Genomic DNA, 22,257 nt, shown 5'->3' with positions numbered 1-22,257 from the left:
CTACAACAATAATACGGAAGAGGTGGGAATCAGGTGACACCACTGGCGTACAGCTGAATTGTAGTTCTGACAGTAAAAACCAGACTGCATTATGGAGGACCAGGAGATGCAACTGAAAGTCAGAAGGGGTAAAAATAAATAAATTAGCAAAAACTAAACTCGCGTGCAGCATAGCTCATTGTTGCCTTGATCCACTGCTGCCCCCTCGGAGCTGTTAGCTTCATCTAGCCACTAAGCTAATGCATTTCCAGTATAGAGTCGCAGGGCTATGATTTTGGCTGTTTTCATCATTTTGTTTTAGCTTTCAAACACGGGCCATTTGTTTTATGCAATTGTCTTCCCTTCGTTTACACTACAGTGACTGACAAGTTCACGGAGAGCATGTACGTCCTGGCTAACGAGCCGTCGGTGGCTCTCTACAGGCTGCAGGAGCACGTCAGGAGGTCGCTGCCAGAACTAGTCCAGCACAAGGTATCGTTTATCCTCTCGATGACATCGCATTAACTCTGCTTGTAACCCATCTAAGTGAATGAAGGGAAAACGACCTCTGCCAGGAAACTTTATGTTTGGAAACAAGCGGCAGTCTTTACTGAAAAACCTAACTGATGACTTCAGCAGATCAGAGGTTGGGGTGTTTACGTTCTTTTCTCAGGAAGAAGAAAAAATGGCATTTGTATTTAGTCATTAAAGGTTGAATAACACCCGATTTTGAAACGTCTTCTTTGGGATAAGTGAAATTCTTTAGGTATATACCCTCACCAGACACTTTATTAGGTATACCAGGTTATTACAGGTTTGACCCCTCTTTTATTTGCACCTGCACAATTAAATATTAATTTCCAAATTTACTATCTACCCTTTTTACTGAAGCCTTAGAGGCCTTTCTGTGAAACTGTCACCCACTTTGATAATGAAGAAAGCCTGTCACAATGACTTGCATTGCAAAATATATTGTCCCGTAAATAACAAATTAAAGAATGTTTTCATATATGTAAAAAGTAAAGCTGCAAAGAGTAAAGGTAGTGAAGGTGGCTGAGTGTAAATACCTCGGGCCAACTATCCAAAGCAATGGACAGTGCACAAGAGAGTTGTAGAAGAGGGTTGAGATGAGTGTCATGGATGATTTGTGGCAGAAGAATAGCAGCAAAAGTGAAAGGGTACTAAGTCCTACTATGTTGTATGGTTTGGATATTAAGATTTTTACTGAGAGGATTAGAAATGAGTAGATCCGAGAAACAACTCAGGTTGAGCAATTCAGGAAGCAAGGATGAAATGGATGGATGTGTGTAGCGGATAGAGAGTGAATATACTGAACAACGGGTATTGAATATGGAAAGAAGTAAAAGAGGAAGACCTCAGAGGTGGTTCGTGGATGTCGTGAAGCAGGACATGCAGGGGGTTGGCGTGACAGAATTATGGTAGCGATATGGTGCAATGGAGGCTGGTGATCAGCTATGCCAACCCTTAAAGGGAGAAGCTGGGGAAAAAAGAAAATTATACATCAAAAGACTGTGTTATTTCATTGATATAATTCTCATATAATAACATAATAATCCAAATAAACTATTTTAAAGCTAGGTGAACCTTTAAAATCCCCTATATAAATTCTTGGCCTAGGTGTTGCTGTGTTGTGTGCGATCAGAAATAACAGTAGAACATCTTTTTCTTTTAATTTTAAATGCATTTAAAAGCAAGCACTGTGTCTCAGTCTTGTTTTATTCATGACTTGGATACATACTTAGATTCGTGGAAAAAATGTAACTGGCATTGCTTCAGTTAAAACTGAGTAATATTTATTTTGTGTTGTTGGTAAAACATATCCTTTGTTCTGCTCTTTTTCCTGGAAAAACATGTTGATGATATGAACAGTTTCCCATAATGTTTTGATGTATGCTCAATAACCCAGGTAAGAAAATCCCAGAGAGCTGACAGAACCAACTTTCTGGGAGTTTACTGTAATGAAACACAAACCTCACAAGTATCATAATGTCATTACTCGCTCGCTCTCTCTCTCTCTCTCGCTCTCCCTCTACTGAGTTTTAATGGGTTTCATTTCTTGCACAGACAGATATGCAGAGCTGGGAGGAACAAAGTCAAGGAGCCATCTACACTGTAGAGTACGCATGCAGGTGAGATCACACATATTTAAAAGCTTTCATAAAAGTAGCTCACCATCCACCTGCCCTGACTGTTAATACTTGTATTGATCTGCTGGCTTTTGCAGTGCCGTGAAGAGCATGAACAACAGCAGCTTATATTTCAAAAACATTGACAGTCTTCTCCGTCAAGCCATCAGCATGAAGGAACAGATTAATAATTCTCAAGGGCGCAGGTAGGAGGCGGCAGTGAATGTGTTCACTGAGACATGGTGGTGAAAAAGCACAACGTTGTTTTGATCACACTGAATGCTACAAAGTGGCTTTAATCTTCTCGTTAGTAGCAGTTTTCCCTCTCATTTTTTAGTTGTGCTTTACCTCTAGAAACATGTTACGTGGACATAACCTGACTCCATCTATTTTTTTTGTTTCAAATTCAGAAACTTTAATTCAAATGCAGAGCCTATAAGGGACAGGAAAGCTTGACTAGTTATGACAGCCATTATCATACACACCTTTGCTAAAATGCAGATCTCTACAATATGCTTTTTATCATCTTTATCACTCAAATATCTAGGTAATATAACAAAGTTTTTTGCTTTGTCTTATGCTTATGTCAGTATGTACTTCTCACATTTTTTTTTAAAATGAGAGATAGTCACTGAGCAATTATTGTTATCAGTACTTAATGTAAATACGTAAAGCCACAAAAATTATAGAATATTACTTTTTTGATAAGATCTCCAACGTCCTTAAGGCTATAAAAAATATACTTGTGGGTCTTTATATGTTCACATTTTTACTCCCTCAGTATCTAAAGGATCATTCTTTTTACGTATTTGGGGTGACCATGGCTCTGGTGGTAGAGCTGGTGTCAGACGATTAGCTACCAAATGGAAAGGTGGTGGATCCATCCACGGCTCCTACAGTGTGTTAGTTAAAAGCACTTAAGTAAAAATAAAAGCACTGTATGAATATGTGTGTGGTTGGGTGATGAGACTTGGAGTAGAAAGCACTTTCAGTGTTCAAATTGAAAGTGCCAGTCCATTTACAATTTACGTAACTGTTTTTTGCACTACATCATATCGTTCATCATTTGTTTTTGTTTTTATTCATTTTATTTATTATTTTATTTTTATTTATTTTATTGTATCCTTCATCTAATGTAATATATCATTTAATATATTGCTTTTCATTAAAGTTTGTTTCTCCTGCAACTTCAAATTCGTAATCCAGACATTTCTGAATACTTTGTAGTTACTAGAAGCGTCATACTTTCTGTTTGATTTGTCTGTTGTTTTTATTTTATTTTCCACCTTTTTCCCTCCCACACTGACAACTGCATGCAGCTTAAATGATGTGAGTCCCTGTCCCAGCCCCACTGTCACTGCTCCACATGCCCCATCCACTTCCTCATGACAGACAGAGGTGTCCAAGGTTAGTAGTTCCTTCAGACGTTACATTATTAGTATCTGAAATGAGTAAAATTAGCTTTTCAGATAACAGGCTTGTGTGTTCAAAAAGTTCTTCTTTGAATTATATATACTTCTAGAATCAATTTATTTAATATTTATGTGAAATAATTTTACAAAGCACATAAAACACTTCTGCACATTGTGCACATATTTGGCAAAAAGCAGATATATACAGCAGAATAAAATATTTACATGATTATAATATGATCGATAAATTCATCAGCTTGATATATGGATGGCATTGGTGTGCATAATTTGGAAATTTAGATCAAATTCATTAACGTGAAGCACTACATTTTTTCCCCCCACCAGGTTAATAATACTTTTGTAACCTGTGTTGGAGAAAAGGAGAAAAAAGTTGCTAAAGATACTTTTTTTTTTTCTTCCTTCTTCTTTTGTCTGCAGTCATTCTGGATAAACTTGTCGAATGTTGACAGTATTACATCTGCACTGCACTTGTTGTTGTCACCATATAGTATTTGTAGGTCATTAGTCTTTTCTAGCCACTGATGCAAACTGCTAATCTTATTTTATGTCACACGAGAGTAGAGTCTTTTGCACAAATCCCTGACTTTCGTGCAAGGACGCTCCTCATCTCATTGTTGACCCCATTCCAGGGTTTAGCCTGGGCCTGTAGCAAACCAGATTCAGTAGACAGTGTCCTGTGCATTCGGGGATAGCTGCCACCACTGCTGTAAGCATCTTTATCACTAGAGTGGCCCTGTGAACCTCCTGTAGGGGAGTACTGCTGCTGCTGATATTGTTCTCGCTGTCTCGGGTCGCCACATTGAGTGAAGGCAATATGATGCTGGAGGTGAGACTGGCTGCGAAGGATCCGCGGTTTGTCCACTCCAATTTTTAACTCGCAGGGCCGAGAAACTGGTGCGCTGCTACTTCCGTGGTCGTTACGATACAGGGTGTCAAGATGGTCGCTGTGATAGTGCTTTCCAGTATAGGAAGCTTTAACCAGAGCGTGTATTACAGCCACCAGCAGGATCAGGATCCCAGAGGAAAGTACACAAGCACTTGCAATTCCAGTCTCCATCTCGAATATTAGGAGCATAAAAATGGACATGGCTGCCAAGAAAGAGAGTAGCAGGGAAAAAATTAGAATTTGTATGTGTGCAGAAACACCAAGTGCTTTTCTCTGTAATCAGCTAACAAGTTGCACCTCTACTGGGCCAAATAACTTAAAGCAGAACACAATGAGTGTTACAGTTTATATTACAGTTTCCTATGTTTTTCTGCAGGAAAAGGACAATGGACTCAGGCATGCTGAAGGAGGTGGGAGAAAAGCACAGCTCTGGGATGTGATGCGACTTCCTAAGTTGGTGGCGTTGCCTTTAAAGTCTTGCCCTGCTACCTATTGACTGTGGCTGAAGTGGGTTCAGAAGGGTAACACCTCCTCATCACAATAGAGTGGCTGCCTACGCTGACCCCCCACCCCCCGTACAAGCCTCTCAGTGGAACAGAGCATACCAGTGCTGCTAGGTCCAGCATTAAAAACACTTAAGTCATGGCTGCTCAAAGAATGCATTGTTCTGTTGGACTCACTGGTCGGTTCAGGGAGACAGCAGCACTGCCGTTTTGCCACTGCTGTTGAAAGTCCACTGCACAGCCAATGTTTTTAAAGTTAGTTCTTTTTTTTATGTGTTTGTTCTGTTTAACATTTTGACAGATGGTACAACATATGCTTATACAAAAATACAGATCCTTTTTTTATTGCTCAGGCTTACCTATTAAATAGACAGAAACCCCCAGACAGAAGAGTCCAATAGCCACATGTCGTACAGCTCTGCTGTCCAGAAGGAACCAATCTGCTCTGTTAAAACAAATCTGATCTGTTTAGTGCACAAGGACATTGCATTACTTAAAATAACAACAATATATTTTGTTTTGTTTTTGATATGTTCATTTTCTTTGCTACATAATAAAGTTATAACTTTTTGTCCTGCAAAATTAGGGCTATTTGTTTGTTGTTTATTTTTATAAATGCTTGGTCATTTGTGCCATGGATTTAAAATTTCTAGGAATGTCTCCATTGTCAGGGAGGTGCTGTGGTATGCCGTTAGATTTGTAAACCGACGTGGGAAAGGGCCAGCTAGAGGCTGTGTGTTGGGTACATAATGAGAGGAAATCCATTGTTTAGCTGGGATTCATAAAGGGTTAGAGAGGTGTGTGTGTGCAATGCGGGCCTCTGCACTCTTGCACAGGACACCCATTTTATCCTTTTGAAACTATGTTTTCTTTGCACGAAACCTAATTGGTACATTTACTATTCAAGATAGGACTGTGGTTTGCAGGGTTAACAATTGAAAAACATGTGGGCACAAGGAGAAGTGTGACATGAGCACCTCGACAGTGCACTATCCTCAAAATAGGAACCCATATAGGATGTTGTGCAAAGCAGCAGTCTCATAATAAGTTACCGCACCTGAAATGTTAAGCTTTTTGAAGCAGCTGATCTTAATTCCATACTTAGATTAAGTGTAGTGCTTTGCGTCTTATTAAAATATATGTCGTCATGTTAGTTTTACACTTTGCATGTGTAAAGGAGAATGAAAGTAAAAGTTGAAATAATCCGCAGCCGTAAAACCTTGGACAAAGTTAAACTGAGATCTCTTACACCCTGCAAAACACAAAGAGGGAAATGAAGTTTAGTCATGGTGTGTTGTATCGTATTGGATTTATTTGGCACGCATTTAAGGGTTTTTTTGTTTTTCGTTTTTTACTCTTATTGCCATTTATTTAGTTTTTATTTAGTAACACATCACATCACCCATAAGTGACTGAGACAGGACTCTCTTCTAGACACTCTAAACCCACCGGCACAATGTACATTTCAAATTCCTTTAATTTTAAATATGTTCATAATGTGTATTTTGTAAAATAGTGAAATTGTCTATTCTTATTTAATTCACTTAATGTACAGAATTCACCTGCTTGCTGCAAACATGCTACTACTGCACTTTCACCTAATGTATATATTATATATAATGTTCTTATACTTGTATAACTATGCATGTGACAAATAAAGAACCTTGAACTTTGAACCTTGCTTTGCGAGCAGTACTCGACTACTTTAACAAGGCCTAGGGGTGAGGGGGCAAAAAACGCGCAGTGCTGCTTCAGAGGTCGCCTTTCTGGGTAAATAGTGGTTTTCTTAACTGTCAAAGGTGTGTCACAACTGACCGGAACTGCCTGTTTGAAAAAACCGGATCGAGATTGGGAAGAAAAAAAATGGAAATGAGCACAGTGGCTTTGAGTGCTACCACAGCTGCAGGTGCTGTCTAACAGGTGGTCGAAAAGAAATGCCTTAACGCGCAAGAACAAATACCTTTCTGTATCCTGTTCTCCTCTGCAGACCTCGGTTGAAAAATAGCTGTGGAGGAGACACACAACCACAGAGCTCAAGTTGAGAGTGAGGGACAGAGCGGAGAGCACTGTGGCCACTGGCAGCAGGACGGCCCAGACATGAGCGGGTATGACCGAGGAGGTGGACGGGGGTGATTCCTTCACCGCCGTCTGCTGTGACTGCAGCTGGAAAATCAAAATCACCGATAAAACCGACATGATGGCCGATAAAATCCCCAGTAAAGACAGAACAATTAAAGACCGCTGGCTGTACTTTTGCGTCATGATTATCTTTAAACGTTGGTGGTCAGATTTCTCCTGGAAAAGGGGGGAAAGGGTTTCCTCGGTTCTTCGCTCTTAAACACAATCCTCCAGCGATCCTAAAGTCCAGAAAAGTGCGCTTGCATTGCGGTGTGAGGATAAAGAACGCCTTTCTTTGCACTTCGGCAATAGTTTGCCTGTGTTTCGTGGAGTGCTCCGCAGTCCGGTCTGAGCATGTGATGGGCTTTAAATCCCCAGATTAAAAAGTTCGCAACAACAATGGACTTTTTTTTCTCTCTTGGATCAACAGAAACAATGCCTCGACGTGTTCAAGGGAGACGCTGAGCTCACTAAATAAAGACAAAACACCCCGAGAGAGTAAAGACATATTTACTGTTATCCCATTATTAACCATTAAAACAGGTTTTAAACTTAAGGTGTGCACAAAAATGTATGCTTTAAAAAAAAAAAAAAAAAAAAAAAAAAAAAAAAAAAAAAAATATATATATATATATATATATATATATATATATATATATATATTCTAATCAAGTTTATTTCTTGATATTTAAATGTAGGCAGTGTAGATATGATGATAACAGGGCGGTGTCTCTTTTTAGATTAACCTACTTCTGCTGAAGCCTCCTGTCCTCATAAAGCGATTAAAGGATTACTGTATGTCTTTTAAACAGGCAATTGATTGTCATAAACAAGACACAGAAATAAAATAAAAAGATATGCAGTAAGTTAAAATAAATTATACAAATAATAAGAATAATATTAAAACAAATGAAGGAGGAAAAAACCTTGTCTAAAGTTATTCTTGGGCATGCTAAATAGGACCATGGCAAGTTTAGGGGAATTTGAAAAAGGATAACCACCCAAGATAACCTCTGTTTAATGCGAATATTCTTGCCACACAATTAACTTTTCACAAGTAGCTTTGGAAGTATGCACAGCTTGACAGAGATGCGCCTAAACTCTCATCTGCCCTTCCACTTTTACGCCCACTTTTATTGCCTTGTATAAAAATTAATTACATCTCCAGAATTTGATCAAATTAATATTAAATATTCACACACTTCATTCACACGCTGCTGGACCACAAGCACCCTGACATACTTTTAAGTCCGTGACTTGAGTTACAGAGGCCTTATTGTTCTGTTAGAGGTTGGGGTTGGTGGGGAGTGGTGGGGAGGTAAAGGTGTAACCCTTATTCTGTTGAGATGCAGATAAGACTGTAGCTATAAAGGTACTCAATGTGAACAATTGCTCTCACACATGTAGACTGACCATGAAGGCTATTTCTGAATTCGACAGCCTCACCACATGCTCTAAAAGGGTCGCGGCTGATCTTGTCGAAAGCAGAAGTGAGAAGTTTCAGGAAAATGAAAAAAAATGGACTTGATACGGAAAGTTCTCAAAGGGCAAAGGCACCTTTATCTTTCTGCAGCTTCTCTCAACTTCTCTTGTCTTAGACATTTATCAGTAATTCTGACTGTGTGAATGTGAACGCAGTTCAGATTCCACCTTCAGTGCCTACACCGACGGCAAAGCTCTCGCTGTGTTTAAAAGAAGAATGCACTCTTTGCTATGCGCAAACACAACGCATAGCAAAGACATAATTTCCCCTTTGCTGCAGGTGATTAGCTTGCTTTATTTACAGATGGGGATTTGCTGTATTTGCCGTCAGCACGCTTGGGCCCCACACAAATGAATCCTGGAGGTGAAGACTGTGGTAGCCTGCAGGGATGTTACTAAGTATTGCATCAGATGCACAGTTTAAGCTATCTCTTGGGATCTCAGACTGTGCATGTGTGCTTGTGTCACTGCATCTCCATGTCTGTGTTGATGTGTTTGTCTTTGCGTGAGAGAAAATAGAGTTGTTATCCACACTTGCAAAGATGATCTGTGCTAATAAATTGCCACCATATTATATTTAGTACATTGTGTAACAACCCCAAAATAGTTAATAATGCAGCTCATGCAGTGATTCAGTTATTAACTCTAAATATACCTATTAAGCTGACAGCATGTCTGCTTTCTGTTAGTTTTTTTCTTTGCTTTGATCATTCTCTGTCAGTTTCCTCTCCTTTTTACACCCCATTTACTTTCTATCAATACTACCCAGGTTAGCTGATGAACATATATCCAATGACATCAGCTCTGCATGGGCTACAGTGCACATGGCACTTATGGAATTCTGACTGAACGATTTTATGTGCCATGGTTGATTTGGCAAAGAGGAATGAACAACTTATGAGTAAAGCATTTACAAAATAACAGCACGGATGAAGTTAGTTTCAGTGTTTGCTAGTTATAAATAAGTATTAGATGTCACAGTTAGGTGTCACCGGGATCTATCATTTACTGATGATATGGAGAAAGTGGGAACATTTGAGACTATTGACTAATATTCAGAGATGTGCCAAAGGGTATGTCAGTGTAGTTAATGCCTGTCAATATGAGGCCTCTTCTGATGTTTTTGAGCCAGTATTCACAGACATTTGCTTCCAGAATATTGCTGAGTTAAGTAATTAGATCTTGTGGTTAAGGGCATCAAAATTCAAATGAAGCCTCAAGAAAAATCTTATAGCATTGCTATTAAATCAAGACATGCTGCTGTAATTAAAGAAGTATTTTTAACATCAGTTGTATGTTTTTAGGCCAGTAGTTTCCAAGCTCTTGATGTACAGCATCATAAAGAAGGGTGTCGAGTTTTATCTAGGTAGGAAACAGGAAATAAAACAACATAAGTTACATTTATTTTCTGTCCTTTTCCGCTTTCTTTGCCTTTTTTAAGCGATTTGTTTATTTTTGCATAGCTCCTTGTGCCTCAAATATTCAGGCTAGACTAAAATGAGGAAATCACTCTGAGCTGCTCTCAACTTGAAAGCAAACATTGCTTTGAGCGCTGATAATGTTAACTATGCCCTCGTCGTTCCAAATTTTGACTTTTCATCCAGTATTTTGTATTTGCTTTTTATTTCCACACCTATTTATACATAGTTACTCCCTGAATGCTTGATTTTTAAATTACTTGATGTACGGACAAACAGGCAAAACACTAAAAAGACTCTTAATCTTAAATAACTCATTTTGTAGTTTTAGAATTGGCTATTGCAATTATGTTGTATTTAGGCTTTTATTGGTGTAAATGTGTGATTAGGTTGTCACTGTTTCTATGGCAGAGAAATGTGTAAAGGTTGAATTAGTGACAGGCCACCACAGACTCTGGTATTGAGCAATGGCCTGTGGCCAGTGTTCAGGTTTGCTGAGCATAACGCAGTGTTTCAGTTGGTACTGTGCAAATTGACTTTAATGCAAAGAGATATGTGTATCCCGATAAACAGTTAACATTTACTGATGTATCCTTTTCCCATAACAGCAGCGAAACACCATAGTCAACCTCCAATAACGAAGTCTTTAATTCATCAGTCACAATAAAAATTTTATGTCAATACTAAAAAAATGAAAAATTCCTTCCAACCAAAGAGGCCAAAATGTTTAAATATTTTTATCAAAATGACCGTGAACTCTAGAAGAGTGTTCCTCAGAATAGTTTTGCTCTATTCTCATTGCTGAATGACTTTTGGATCAGCCTGTAATTCTTTAGGTTCACTGACTCTGCTAGGGGCTGATTTTAAAAAGCACATTGTATCTTCTACTTTTTAAGGCAAAGCAGGATTTACATTTAAGGGGATTTTTTAAAACAAAATAATAGCAAATATCATAACAAATATCGACCATATCTACTGTAGAAACATAACATATGCCTATTCCTATTGTGTGCAGTACATTTAGTAACAGAATCTCACACCTAATGTTGTGCCTTGCATTGTAATTGGGGAAGAACCGCCATACACCTCAGCTATGCTCCATGCTCTTCTGCTTCCTTCTGCTTTGCGTTCAAATGCTTGTAGCTTTGTTTAAAAGTAAATAAATCTTATCATTGTCACATTTTCAGAGTTGATGTACTTTAAAGTCAGCCATAGCACTCACATTTGCACAGTATATCAAATTCATGTGACTCACCCCTCAATTTAAGTTTTGCAGAATCCCATTAAAGAGATTAATTCAAGTCATCCCTTAAATTTAGCTCATAAAATTTTATTTAAAAATTAAAAAAAAAAGAATATATTTTTGTTTTTGACATTTTGCAGGACATGTTGTAATGTCCTGCAAAAACCTTGTAATATTTTGTGGTACATGAATGAATCACAAGCAAAAATGCCCTTTAACCATAGATATATACATACATTTTAAAAGATAACATTAGAACTAAATTGCTTCATAATGCAAATCTTGAAGGCATAAAGGACTTTACGCAACTTTTGCTGACACCTTATAGTGACGAATGCGTTTATACGCGGAGGGGAGGTGGAAGAGTGTGTCCAATAGCATGGCCGAGGAGGCGGTGTGTGGTGACACACACAAACAGAGTGAGAGGCGGGCTGTAGCGGCCAGCTGTTGGAAAGCAGCGCTCCTGAATCATCCGCAGCTTCTGCATCAGGTGAATATTTCTGCATCTGCACAAGACCAGAACGCACAACAAGACTCTCGACGCTCATTTAGTCATTTATGTTTCCTATCAGCAACTATTCCTGTTTGACTGGTCCTGATCGAGTGGGTGAAACTAAGAAGTAAACAGAGAAAAAGAAGATCGAGGAACAGGTGAGATCAGATGCTCTATTTTTATTTTTAAGCACGTGTTGAGTTTCTGTTTTATCTTCTTATTTCGGTTTTTAAGGCAAATGAGCGAAGCTTCCTGGGGTTTCCTGTGTAGAGCATTGCATGACACAGCTGTGAGTAAAGTACCTGTTGCTGTGTTATTGAGATGAGGCTATAATAGACAGGAGTGCTTGGCAACTCGGGGACAGACGGGCTATTCTTAAACTGTCTATTTGAAATGACGTCAGCAAGTTATTGGGAATAATTGCCCATAAACGGGTTTAAGCAATGCATTTCTACTTCTTTTTAACTTTTATGATTATTATTATCATTATAATAATAATAATAAAAAATAGTTATTATTATTACTTAATTCTTGCTTGGCTTGCTCACTGTGAAAAATGAATCAGAGTCCTTTGAAAGCAAACACATCCCATGAGTCCATTCTAAGTAGACTGCTTCAACTTTTAAGAAGAATCTCGACTAACTTTGCTCTTATTAGAAACAGATATAGATAGATATCTAGACAGACAGGTAGATAGCTCTTTCATCCCTTTACCTGTTGTCCTTAGTCTAATTTAAAGCAAGCATTACTGATTCTGATGTCTTTAATCTTCTGACATTCCTTTGTGCTGGACATGTATCTTTTTCCATTTTTAATGCCCTCAAAGAGGTTTTCCTCTTTTAGTGCGAGGTGTGGCTCATCTTCACAGATAGTTTGAGAGGATGTCAGACTTTCTAACCTTTTGGAAGACTAAAAAAAAAACCTTTTTTCTCTATTTATGGAAAGATCAAATGTTCAGCACATGCCTGCATGCAACATTGCTACTCTGGCTCTATGAAAAAATATCAAGGCAATTCAATTATACCCAGTTAAAATTAGACAAATATTCCCTCGCTATTGCACTGCAAAGGCCCGATGAGCACATGAACCATTTGACCCCAAAGGTGGCAAACAGAGACATATACAGCTAGGTATACTGCAAGATAAAAATAATAAAAAGACCTCTTTTGGTTACCATGCTAGCTATGCAAAGCTTTGTCGAGAACTATAAAGACTAAGAAGCAAAGTGTTCCCCTGGGGCCTTTATTTTATGAGTATGCTTCTGTTTTGATTTGAATAAGTGAGGCTGTCACTAAGACTTCAAATTTTTCAAGATTTGGCATTCACCTTTTTTAACTTTAGTTCAGAAGGATGTATGTATATGCTCTAATACATACAGGGAGGGAATGGGTGAAGACAGACATCGGCCCACATAACACTGGCCTTTGATATGACATTCACAAGCTGATAAAATGACTAAAGCAGTGAAAACAACAACCCTGTTAGATTTGATTCACACACTGCTTGCAACAGTTAAAGCACATTATACCCATATAGTACAGTAGACATTTTAGGTGTTGCTTCTCTTGTTATCACCATAGTTGTGTAACTAATGCATTCACAGAGCAAAACATGAAAAAAATAGTTTAGCAAAAGCAAAACCCTTTTCTCAAACCATCTTTAATTATCAGTATTTTAACACTACCATTATATATCTTGTCATATTTAACATTCAGTACTGCGTAGAGAGCAGGGCAATCTGCTTTTTCACCATAGAAGAAACCATTAACCTCCCTGCTTACAAGTGTTTATCATGTTTTTGAAACATTTGAAGCCACCATGCTCTGAATGACTCATGGAAAGGAAACCATTGAAGCAGAACCCCCAATACTCTACAAATGCCCTACTTTTTCCCCCTTCTCATTCATGCATACAGTTCACTGCAGCAAGAAAACATGTCGCGTGATACATATTGTTAATGAGCAACATCAGCAGTGCTAATAAGACCAATTAAAATTACCTTGATGCGCAGGGTTTTCTGTACATGTGCACTGTTGTCCCAGGTAGTTCCCTGGTGATTAGTCAGACGATCCCGGGGTAAAGCAAAGCTCCTGCTGTCCTTGTATGTGTCTGTGCTCAGTGTTTTCCACTGTCTCACCTTTGGGAAGGTATCTGTCAAAGGCACTGTCCTTCCCTAGAAGCCTGAGGCTCTGGGGAAGGTGTGCATGTGCTGAACTATTGGACAATGACAGGTTAGATGGTGATTCTGTTTTTCATTCATGTCCATTTGATGGCAAATGAGACAAAAAGGAAGATTTGCTTGTTCCGTTTCATGTCCACCTTTTCCCCGAGATGTTCAGTAGTTGACCATGGAGATGAAATGTCACAGGCAGTAGGTGCATGCTGTTTTTTGTTTCTGTGAATGTGCAGACCTCAAATGGCAGTTGTCAAATGGGAAAGTATCCAGATTTAGCTGTGAGGCACAGCCAGGCTTTTCCTGCCCACCTCGGCCTTTAGGCCTTTGACAAACCTACCAAACCACATAGATTTTCTATAGCTAACTCCACGCCGGTTTGCTGGAGGGGCAGCTATATATACCCAGCTAGCCATAGGTTTTAACAGAGCTGTCAGCAGCTCTAATAGTTGACATTTGGTTGTATTTGAGAGGAGCGGAACCTTCGGTAAAACCCTGTGATAAACATCTTTCAGCCTTTTTTAGAACATATGTCCCACTTCCCTCTCTTCTCTACATTAACATGCCTTGATATGAGGTGAAATTGTCTCACTTCTGGTCCAAAAAAAAACCCAGAACAGCTTGGCCTGGTGTGAATTCTTTGTGGTAGTTGAGTTGTTAGTTAGACAGACCAGTGCTGGTTTTGTGGTTCTATTTTTCTGTTGTGCACTTTGTTTTACCGTACAGACATTGGCAAGGATGAGTTTGTCTGCAGCTGTTACTTTTGAGGTTTGTCTTGGCTCTGCAACATATTCAACGAAGCAAATAATGCAAGACTTTATAAGGTAATCGTAAGGGCAACGAGGTGGACTCTTCCAGACATGCCCCAAATTTCTGTGTGCCAAGCTTATGTTGAAGGACAGCGGGTACTTTAGGGGTCGTGGGAACATGGGCTTTATATCCGCTCAGGCACCATCAGGAGGGGCAAGCAACTAAATATAGAGAAGTCACGACGTCTAGAATTAGGGGGGAAAACCAGTGAAAACTCCTCTGGGCTTTAGAGAAATACTGTATGGCCCAGTCAGAAGAGGCAGACCACCACTTAACACAGTTGTTTTACTGATAGTGAGCATCAAACGGAGACAGCTCATACAGGGAGCAAATTTATGGATACATTTGATTTAATGTTGTATTTTCAGCAAAGCCATCTCTTAAAGCGTCAATGTAATTAAACATTCAGTTCCACGTTTTTCTGCTTTGTTTTTGTTTCTATACAGCAGGGATGGGGGGCATTGTTTTCTAGCCCAACAAAAACAGAAAAACCACGGGTGTGAGTTTCAAAAATGGACATTCTCAAGCCAGCCACGTCTTTGCTATTTGCCCCTGAAAATCCTGTTTTGTTTTGTTTTTTTCTGACCTGGCCGTGCATGAGAGAAGAGTGGGTGGCTTTTAGCATTAGCCATCTTTCAAGAACACACCGTTTTCCTTCTACTGTTTGGTTTCAGCTATTGCCTGCTGAACCTTTAAAAAGAGCTATGGACTGTATTTTTAACCCTGTCTCTTGGGGCCGCTTGGTGCAGTCAAGCACTGTGCTGTTGGCCCGGGGGTAACCCAGACTGTCAGGGTGTCATTCTGTGTGGACTGCTAGCCCCACAAGAGCCACGCTAACTTTAGACCGCATCGCTTCATGGTGGTAAAAATAAACACCCTCGCCCCACTGAGGGGAAAGGACTTGAGTCACTTAAAGCAAAGGGATGACATTTTCCCATCAGAATTGTATTAAAGACTGAACATTTATTCTATTCTTATTATAATATGTGATCATATCACCTCAAATTTGTTACAGTAATTAATAATTAGTTCAACTGCTTACAAATGCAAGCTTAAGTATCGAGGTAAATCTTTTTGTGATCTTCGAGAGTAAAGGTTCATTTAATGTTTTAGGTCATTTCATTGATGCTGATTTTCACACATTACTGCAAATGTTTAAGTATGCTGTTTTATTCTAGTATAACACTGATTTTCACTTTGTTTGACAGGTGTCAGACTAAGAAGAGACGAGAAAATGGGAAGAAAGAAAATACAAATTTCTCGTATTCTTGACCAGAGAAATAGACAGGTGAGCACACATCGTTTCATGTTACGCACACACAGACACATATGTTGTTTTAAAAAAAATATTTCTCAGTAAATATTATCCAGTCCTACTAAAATTATAGTTAACTGCAGGAAGAATAAAAACTTCATCCAGATTATTTGAACAATCAGATACATTTTCTTGTTTTTTAAGTGTCAAATATTATTACAGTGTGAACGTGTGGGCCTTTTCTCTAGTGTAAAAATTGTATATCAATCCAAGACATTTAAAGACATCGCGCTGATATCTCAGGAAATGTATCAGGCAAATTTTTAACGTTTTCCTCTTCCAGATATGTTTTAGACTCCGTAATTAAGTGTCACTTAAGCTGCAAGCACTGAGTTGCAAAAATAGCGGTACATGTTTCATGCAAATGTGCATGTTATGTAGCCGACGCTGTGGTTGTTTGTTGTCCAACATTGCACTGCAAATATTTAAAACATAGGTTCACTGATTGAAATGCAAATGCAAAGGCATGCAAGGATGACTATTAATGAAATATCAAATTACGATATTTATACTAGTGTGAAACATTATTAAAATCGTGCAGTTTACAACATCACTAGCATTCATTATTTTCTACCCAACGGTGGTAATAGCAAATATTTTGAACGTAAGTGATACAATAACCTAAAGCTGTGAATTTATCAAAAGCCTTAACACCAGTTAAAGTGAGATTATTTTATTTGACAAAAAGACAATCTTTCACACTGAACAAAAAAAAGGATGTGAGCGTGCCGACAGTCGACACTAGATTAAGGAAATATTGTTAAAATTTAAGAACTAACAAGAAAACACACCATTAAACAGAAGAGGAACTGCTTATCAGTTTGATGCTAAATGAATCATGACAGCACCGATTACATATACAACATAGTACTTACATCAACTTATGGCACAGGAGTTACACCGCTCTGCAATACCACAGACAGATATTATCATTTGTACAATACTGTGGCATGAACAAAATTGCTTGCATCATATTTATAGCCTATTCGTGCATTAATATTTGTTCAAATACTACAATTCCATGAAACACCCTAAATATTATTTAAAGTTTTAGCTGTGTTAGGAAAAACACATGATATGCATAGTGAGTTTGTGTACACATCCAGAGCTCTTATTTAACTGTTTTCAGAATGCTGATAAACACAATTTATTTCTCATATCTGATCTTTTTGACTGAAAGTGTTGTGGTGATAAGGTTTGTGTATCTGAATGAAGTGTTTGGTGATTGAACGTGTTCTGCACTGTAAAGTCTCTCTGGGATATTTAATTTAATTTAATTTAATTTAATTTAATTTAATTTAATTTAATTTAATTTAATTTAATTTTATTTTATTTTATTTTATTTTTAATTATCCAACTTCCTTAATTCGTCATGCTCACAACTTTGCAGAGTTAACTGGAGGGAGTTAAAAGTGCAAACCTGTTTTTCTTCTGTCACAGGTGACCTTCACCAAACGTAAATTTGGCCTGATGAAGAAAGCTTACGAGCTGAGCGTGCTCTGTGACTGCGAGATCGCTCTCATCATCTTCAACAGCACGAACCGTCTGTTCCAGTACGCCAGCACAGACATGGATAAAGTTCTGCTAAAATACACCGAGTACAGCGAGCCACACGAGAGTCGCACCAACACGGACATACTGGAGGTACTATTTTAGGAGCTTTTTAAAAAGAAGTATGTGAAAGCTTCTCATACGCAGCTGATCTGAAACATAAACCAATTTTTAACAGAACATGCAATTATTCGATATAAAGCCTCTGGAAGGATATTGTAAAAAAATAATTGGAAAAACAGGTGTTGTATTTTGAGTGAAAACCCTTTCCCGTGACATTGTTGTGGTTCGAAACCATTGTGCTATTGTTGCCAGTAATTTTCCATGTGCACTTTCTCTTCTGCATCAGACCCTGCGTAGGAAAGGACTCGGACTTGATGGCTCAGAGCTTGACAGTGAGGAGAGCATGCAGGTGGCGTCAGACAAGTATCCTCTAAGTGAGGGCATGGATCTCTCTGTGGCTCGCCAGCGCTTCTATGTTAGTGACCACATACTTACTCCTTACTCCGTACTTACACTCAACACTCACAGACCAAACACAGACAAACTGACTTCTAATTAGAATTCTGTGTTACGAAAGCATGTTTAATTAACTGATCTTTAATCCATACTGTTGTCAAAATTACACGTTATGTGTTTTACTCTTCAGGGTCCCTCTCTGCTCTCGCCAGAGGCACAGTTCCTCGTGTCTGCAGGTTGCGAGAATGGTTTTCCCAATTCATCCGGATCCGGCATGACCTCCCACAGACCCCCGAGCTTTAAATCTCTAAACTCCAGATCCAGCTCGGCCAGTCCTGCTGCACCCCATGCACACACTGCATTCATGTCTCCACACTCGGGTTAGTCTCATTAAGTCCTATACCAGAATCATCATAACTACTAAGGGTAGTATCTATTTGTGTATGTCTTGTGTTTGAAAAAAACACGTCAGTTTCTATTGCATCTATGTATCGCTTTTGACAAGTTCCACAAACTTTGGGCCTTTGTCAGGTTCATTCAGGCTCATTTGTGAGTTATTTGTGTTTTTTTAACGCTTTCATGATGAAACCAAAGTCTAAATGATTTTTTAAAATTTCATCTACCACTACAAATAATCTACCAGTATTATTCTACCTTTAAACAGAGTCATAGCTTTTCACATGAAAATCCACGAGCCACTCTTCTAACTTCTTGTTAAATGCTTTCTGTAAAATTCGTGTGTACTGTCAACCATCTGTGCAGCTGGCTGTGAACTCACAGGAAGTGTGTGTGTTTGTGTGTGTATGTGTGCTTGTGCGTAGTCGGTCTGTTATGTGAAACTGGCCCTCCAACAGTGTAACTGCAGCTACAACCAGCTCTGTGGTTTCTATTCAGAATGCATCACACCTGCCTATCATGTCAGCCATCATACAGTCGCTAACTATTTGGATGCACTGGGATGTCATTAAATACTGATCACTGACATTTTTAGTGATTCTAAATGCACTGCTCTGTTTTATCTAAGATTTGACAGTGATTGTTGGTTTACATTGCGTTCGCAATGGACTCTGTCACATGAGTTACAGTATATTCAGTACAGTTGCACATATTATAAGTATTCAGACCTGCCTGGTGTCTCACGAAGGCTTGATACTCATTCAAAGGTTAAAGGAAAAGAAGAAGTTCTTTTTTTCAAAATCACACTTGTATACCGCAACAGAGGGAGGTGATGATTGTATCACAAAGAATAAATGACAGTAGTGGAACGGGCTTAGATCGCTTTTCACTTCCTGCTCCTTTTTTTTACTCTTTAGGTATCGGCTACTCTGTGTTTTCCCATGGCAACCTCAATCGAGCTCTGGACATGAAAAGCCCTCCTCCTCTGAACGTGGGCACTGAAAACCTGCGGGCAGATGGTGCTAATCAGGCCATGGGGGCCACACGTGCTAACCACAACTCCGCTGTAAGTAGCTGTGCTATCCAGTGTGATCAAAACAAATAGGTGTCAGTGCCTCTAATAGATGTCGTACTGCTTCTAAAAACTAAGGTTCTTAATTAAATACCAAAACACATAAATAGTTCTGCAAACTTGGACAAGAAACTTCACAGGTTTTTTGACTCATTCACACCTCTCACAATTATAATGTTCACAAGTTTCATAGTGTTCATACACTGACTTCACTATATCAGTACAAACTCAAGATTTCCAGTATGACTGTTTCCCTTTCTCTGATCATCAGAGGGGTCTTTTATACCAGGGCCTGCACAGCAGCAGCTCCATGGTGGCTATGGGGAAGGCAGGGCTGCTGAGTCACAGTTTGGGAGGATATGGTCTCCCCTCCCCTGGAGCCTCTGGTATGTCATCTGTGTTCTGTTACTATAGAAAGAAAGAAAAAAGAAATATATGAAAAATATATGGCAACTAACAAAGTAGTCATACAGCAATAACTTGACATGTTAACAGGTTATATCAGAGTGTTAATGCCACTCTCATGTCTGTATGGCAAAACTAAACCTACCACACATATACTCTCTTAGCATAGCTTAGGATAACAACTGCAACGCAAGGATACTGACTGACTGTGGTGCAGTTCACTCCAGAACCTCATTATTAGTGCACAAACCTTGTGTAAAAAGGTTTGGAGTTTGTGCAGGACCAGGAGCTTGGAGAGTTTCAGGTGGTTTTCTGGTGAATTTATCATGAGAAAACATTGCCTTTCTTGCTAAACCCAGGCAGGAATTAGTTCCACAGAAGGTAAAAATAAATAAATAAATAAATAAATAAATAAATAAATAAATAAATAAATACATAAATAAATAAATAAATAAATAAATAAATAAAGAAGAAGAAGAAAAAGAAAAAGAAAGGGAAATTTTGTTAGGGTTTTTTTTTACACTGTTCCAAATTAAGCAGAACATCTTCTGACTCTAACTTCATCTCTAGTGTACAGACATGAGTGATGGGAGGTTACAGTCTTCTTATCTTGTGCTCATCGATAAAAACTACAAAGGGTATTTCCCAAAACGTCAAACCAGCCTTGCTGTGAAGTTTATCTTGTCTTAAAATGAAACCATTTTATTAAACTGTATCTTTTCTCCTGTTTCCCCCCCTGTCCTCTCCAAATCGATGTATATCTATTCTTCCTTTGCAGAGTACAGCCAGCCTGGTTTTTATCACTCAGTCAGTTTACAACGAGGAACAGTAAACCCCTGGCAAGCGGCGCAGCCACCTCAGGAGCCTCATGGGCCTCATATAAATCCTGTGTGAGCATATCATATATTATTCTGGACATAATACAGTAAATCCACTGTATATATAATTTTGAACCATTAGTGATAGTTGACTCTTAAATGCCATGTTCACAAGCAGTTTTGACTGTCTTTAAATTATCTTCAAGCTACTTCTAGTGCCCCTTAGCTGTAACTCCAGGACTGATGACGTGTTTCAATCCAAATTCATTTCCTCCACCCTCTTGTTGTTTTCAGAGGGTCCAGCGGGGGATGCTCTTTCCCCTCTCAGTCCTGCACTCCAACCTCTCCGCATCTGCCGTCCCTCAACCTCAACATCAAATCGGAGCGTAGCTCTCCTGAGCACATGGCCTCACCTACCTCCCCTCCTCTGCACCACCTCAGGCAGCATTCTCCAATGAGCAACCCCGATTCAGCTCGTCATACCCCTCCAGATAGCCACCCAGCCAATGGCACAAAAGAGTTTGCCAAAACCGGCTACCCACAAGACCAAGAGGAAGGAGGGCAGTCGCTCCGGCAGTTAGAGATGAGCGACGGCTGGCAGAGATAGCCAGCTGCTCCGCTCTACAACCCACTCTCAGTCAACATCTGTCTTCAGACAAAACCATAAAGGGTCGACATATGCCTCTCTTTGTCTCCTCAAACAGAGCTGGTCTCTCCTGGGCAGTGGAGAATTCTTCTCTGCATCACTTGCTTGATCCCATGAGGAGATAGATGCATACAGACTTTTGCTTTTTGTTTGGTTAGAGTTAGTTTTCTGTGTGGAGCTAATGTGAATCAAAAGTACAAGTTGGAAATGTGATTGTTTTCTTGTGACTTTGTTGAAGTTGGGCACAGCAGCAGTGTGGGACCAACTGAATTTCTCTGAAGTGCACATATGAAAAAAAACAAAACGTCCATACATATTCAGCTTTCAAAGCCAAAATAAAATAAAATATAAAAAAAAAAAATAGGAGGTACTAAAAAAGTAGCTTGACTGGGGTTTTATGTGATAAGGTTACACAACAGGGCATTTAATTGGATACGTTCTTAAAATAAAAGGTTTTTTTTAGTTATCACAGTTTTTCCTTTTTCTCCTTTCAGATGTGAAAATACCTTCGTAATGGAATTTTAATGAGAGAAATCTAGGTATGAAAGCCACTGTCTATTTTTTTTCCTTAACAACACATAAAATTCAGCTAACAGGAGGTTTCTTCTGTCTGAATTATTTGTTTTGTCCAGACAGTGTTTTATTGCTGTTGCTTTACAAAGCACATTCTCATGTTAAAGCAAAGGCATCCTTTGTAGAGAAACAAAGAAAAAGGAAGTTTCGCTCTGAAAACATCCCAACTTAAATGAGACTGCCGTAGCCTCAGATTGTCTTCCTGTGTCTTGGCCCCACATCTCTTACAAATGATTCACAACAAAAGAAGATATTTGCAGAACTGGAGGGACATTTTGCAGCAGTATCATCTAAAAAAAAAAAAAGAGTTGAAAAAATGTGAACCCACCCTTTTAAG

At 38.9% G+C, this 22,257-nt stretch overlaps 3 protein-coding genes across 3 annotated transcripts; 2 read left to right on the top strand and 1 right to left on the bottom strand.

The window, feature by feature from the left end:
- Window positions 1-40: 40 nt before the first annotated feature.
- borcs8 (BLOC-1 related complex subunit 8) lies at window positions 41-6,397 on the top strand. The gene is made up of 6 exons (XM_085347722.1): window positions 41-128; window positions 359-471; window positions 2,065-2,129; window positions 2,225-2,332; window positions 3,446-3,533; window positions 4,822-6,397. The coding sequence occupies exons 1-5, from the start codon at window positions 92-94 to the stop codon at window positions 3,513-3,515; spliced, it is 393 nt and encodes a 130-aa protein (XP_085203848.1). The 5' UTR covers window positions 41-91; the 3' UTR covers window positions 3,516-3,533; window positions 4,822-6,397.
- On the bottom strand, window positions 4,022-7,417 carry tmem221 (transmembrane protein 221). The gene is made up of 3 exons (XM_085347723.1): window positions 6,909-7,417; window positions 5,308-5,393; window positions 4,022-4,648 (listed from the first exon to the last, which is right to left on the bottom strand). The coding sequence occupies exons 1-3, from the start codon at window positions 7,208-7,210 to the stop codon at window positions 4,107-4,109; spliced, it is 930 nt and encodes a 309-aa protein (XP_085203849.1). The 5' UTR covers window positions 7,211-7,417; the 3' UTR covers window positions 4,022-4,106.
- Window positions 7,418-11,626: 4,209 nt separating this feature from the next.
- Window positions 11,627-21,437, top strand: mef2b (myocyte enhancer factor 2b). The gene is made up of 10 exons (XM_085348075.1): window positions 11,627-11,699; window positions 11,782-11,860; window positions 15,894-15,973; window positions 17,441-17,644; window positions 17,901-18,029; window positions 18,201-18,390; window positions 19,324-19,472; window positions 19,750-19,864; window positions 20,662-20,773; window positions 20,996-21,437. The coding sequence occupies exons 3-10, from the start codon at window positions 15,920-15,922 to the stop codon at window positions 21,306-21,308; spliced, it is 1,266 nt and encodes a 421-aa protein (XP_085204201.1). The 5' UTR covers window positions 11,627-11,699; window positions 11,782-11,860; window positions 15,894-15,919; the 3' UTR covers window positions 21,309-21,437.
- The last annotated feature ends 820 nt before the right edge of the window (window positions 21,438-22,257 follow it).

The sequence above is a fragment of the Diplotaxodon limnothrissa genome, linkage group LG23, assembly GCF_057381915.1.
Source record: "Diplotaxodon limnothrissa isolate DT_005_m linkage group LG23, D_limnothrissa_male_GT1.1, whole genome shotgun sequence".
Classification (NCBI taxonomy): domain Eukaryota; kingdom Metazoa; phylum Chordata; class Actinopteri; order Cichliformes; family Cichlidae; genus Diplotaxodon; species Diplotaxodon limnothrissa.
The sequence above is the reverse complement of the archived record's forward strand: the minus strand, read 5'-3'. Positions and strand labels throughout refer to the sequence as shown.

Excerpts from the sequence above, each read along its gene's own strand:
- borcs8 (XM_085347722.1), top strand. The coding sequence starts at position 92 with ATGGAGGACCAGGAGATGCAACTGAAAGTCAGAAGGG. Across the intron at positions 2,130-2,224 it reads ACTGTAGAGTACGCATGCAG|TGCCGTGAAGAGCATGAACA; the intron begins GTGAGATCACAC and ends TGGCTTTTGCAG. Across the intron at positions 2,333-3,445 it reads AATAATTCTCAAGGGCGCAG|CTTAAATGATGTGAGTCCCT; the intron begins GTAGGAGGCGGC and ends AACTGCATGCAG.
- mef2b (XM_085348075.1), top strand. The coding sequence starts at position 15,920 with ATGGGAAGAAAGAAAATACAAATTTCTCGTATTCTTGACCAGAGAAAT. Across the intron at positions 19,865-20,661 it reads CCCCTCCCCTGGAGCCTCTG|AGTACAGCCAGCCTGGTTTT; the intron begins GTATGTCATCTG and ends CTTCCTTTGCAG. Across the intron at positions 20,774-20,995 it reads GGGCCTCATATAAATCCTGT|AGGGTCCAGCGGGGGATGCT; the intron begins GTGAGCATATCA and ends TGTTGTTTTCAG.
- tmem221 (XM_085347723.1), bottom strand. The coding sequence starts at position 7,210 with ATGACGCAAAAGTACAGCCAGCGGTCTTTAATTGTTCTGTCTTTACTG. Across the intron at positions 5,394-6,908 it reads GGAGAACAGGATACAGAAAG|AGCAGATTGGTTCCTTCTGG; the intron begins GTATTTGTTCTT and ends TTGTTTTAACAG. Across the intron at positions 4,649-5,307 it reads GGTTTCTGTCTATTTAATAG|CCATGTCCATTTTTATGCTC; the intron begins GTAAGCCTGAGC and ends CTTTCTTGGCAG.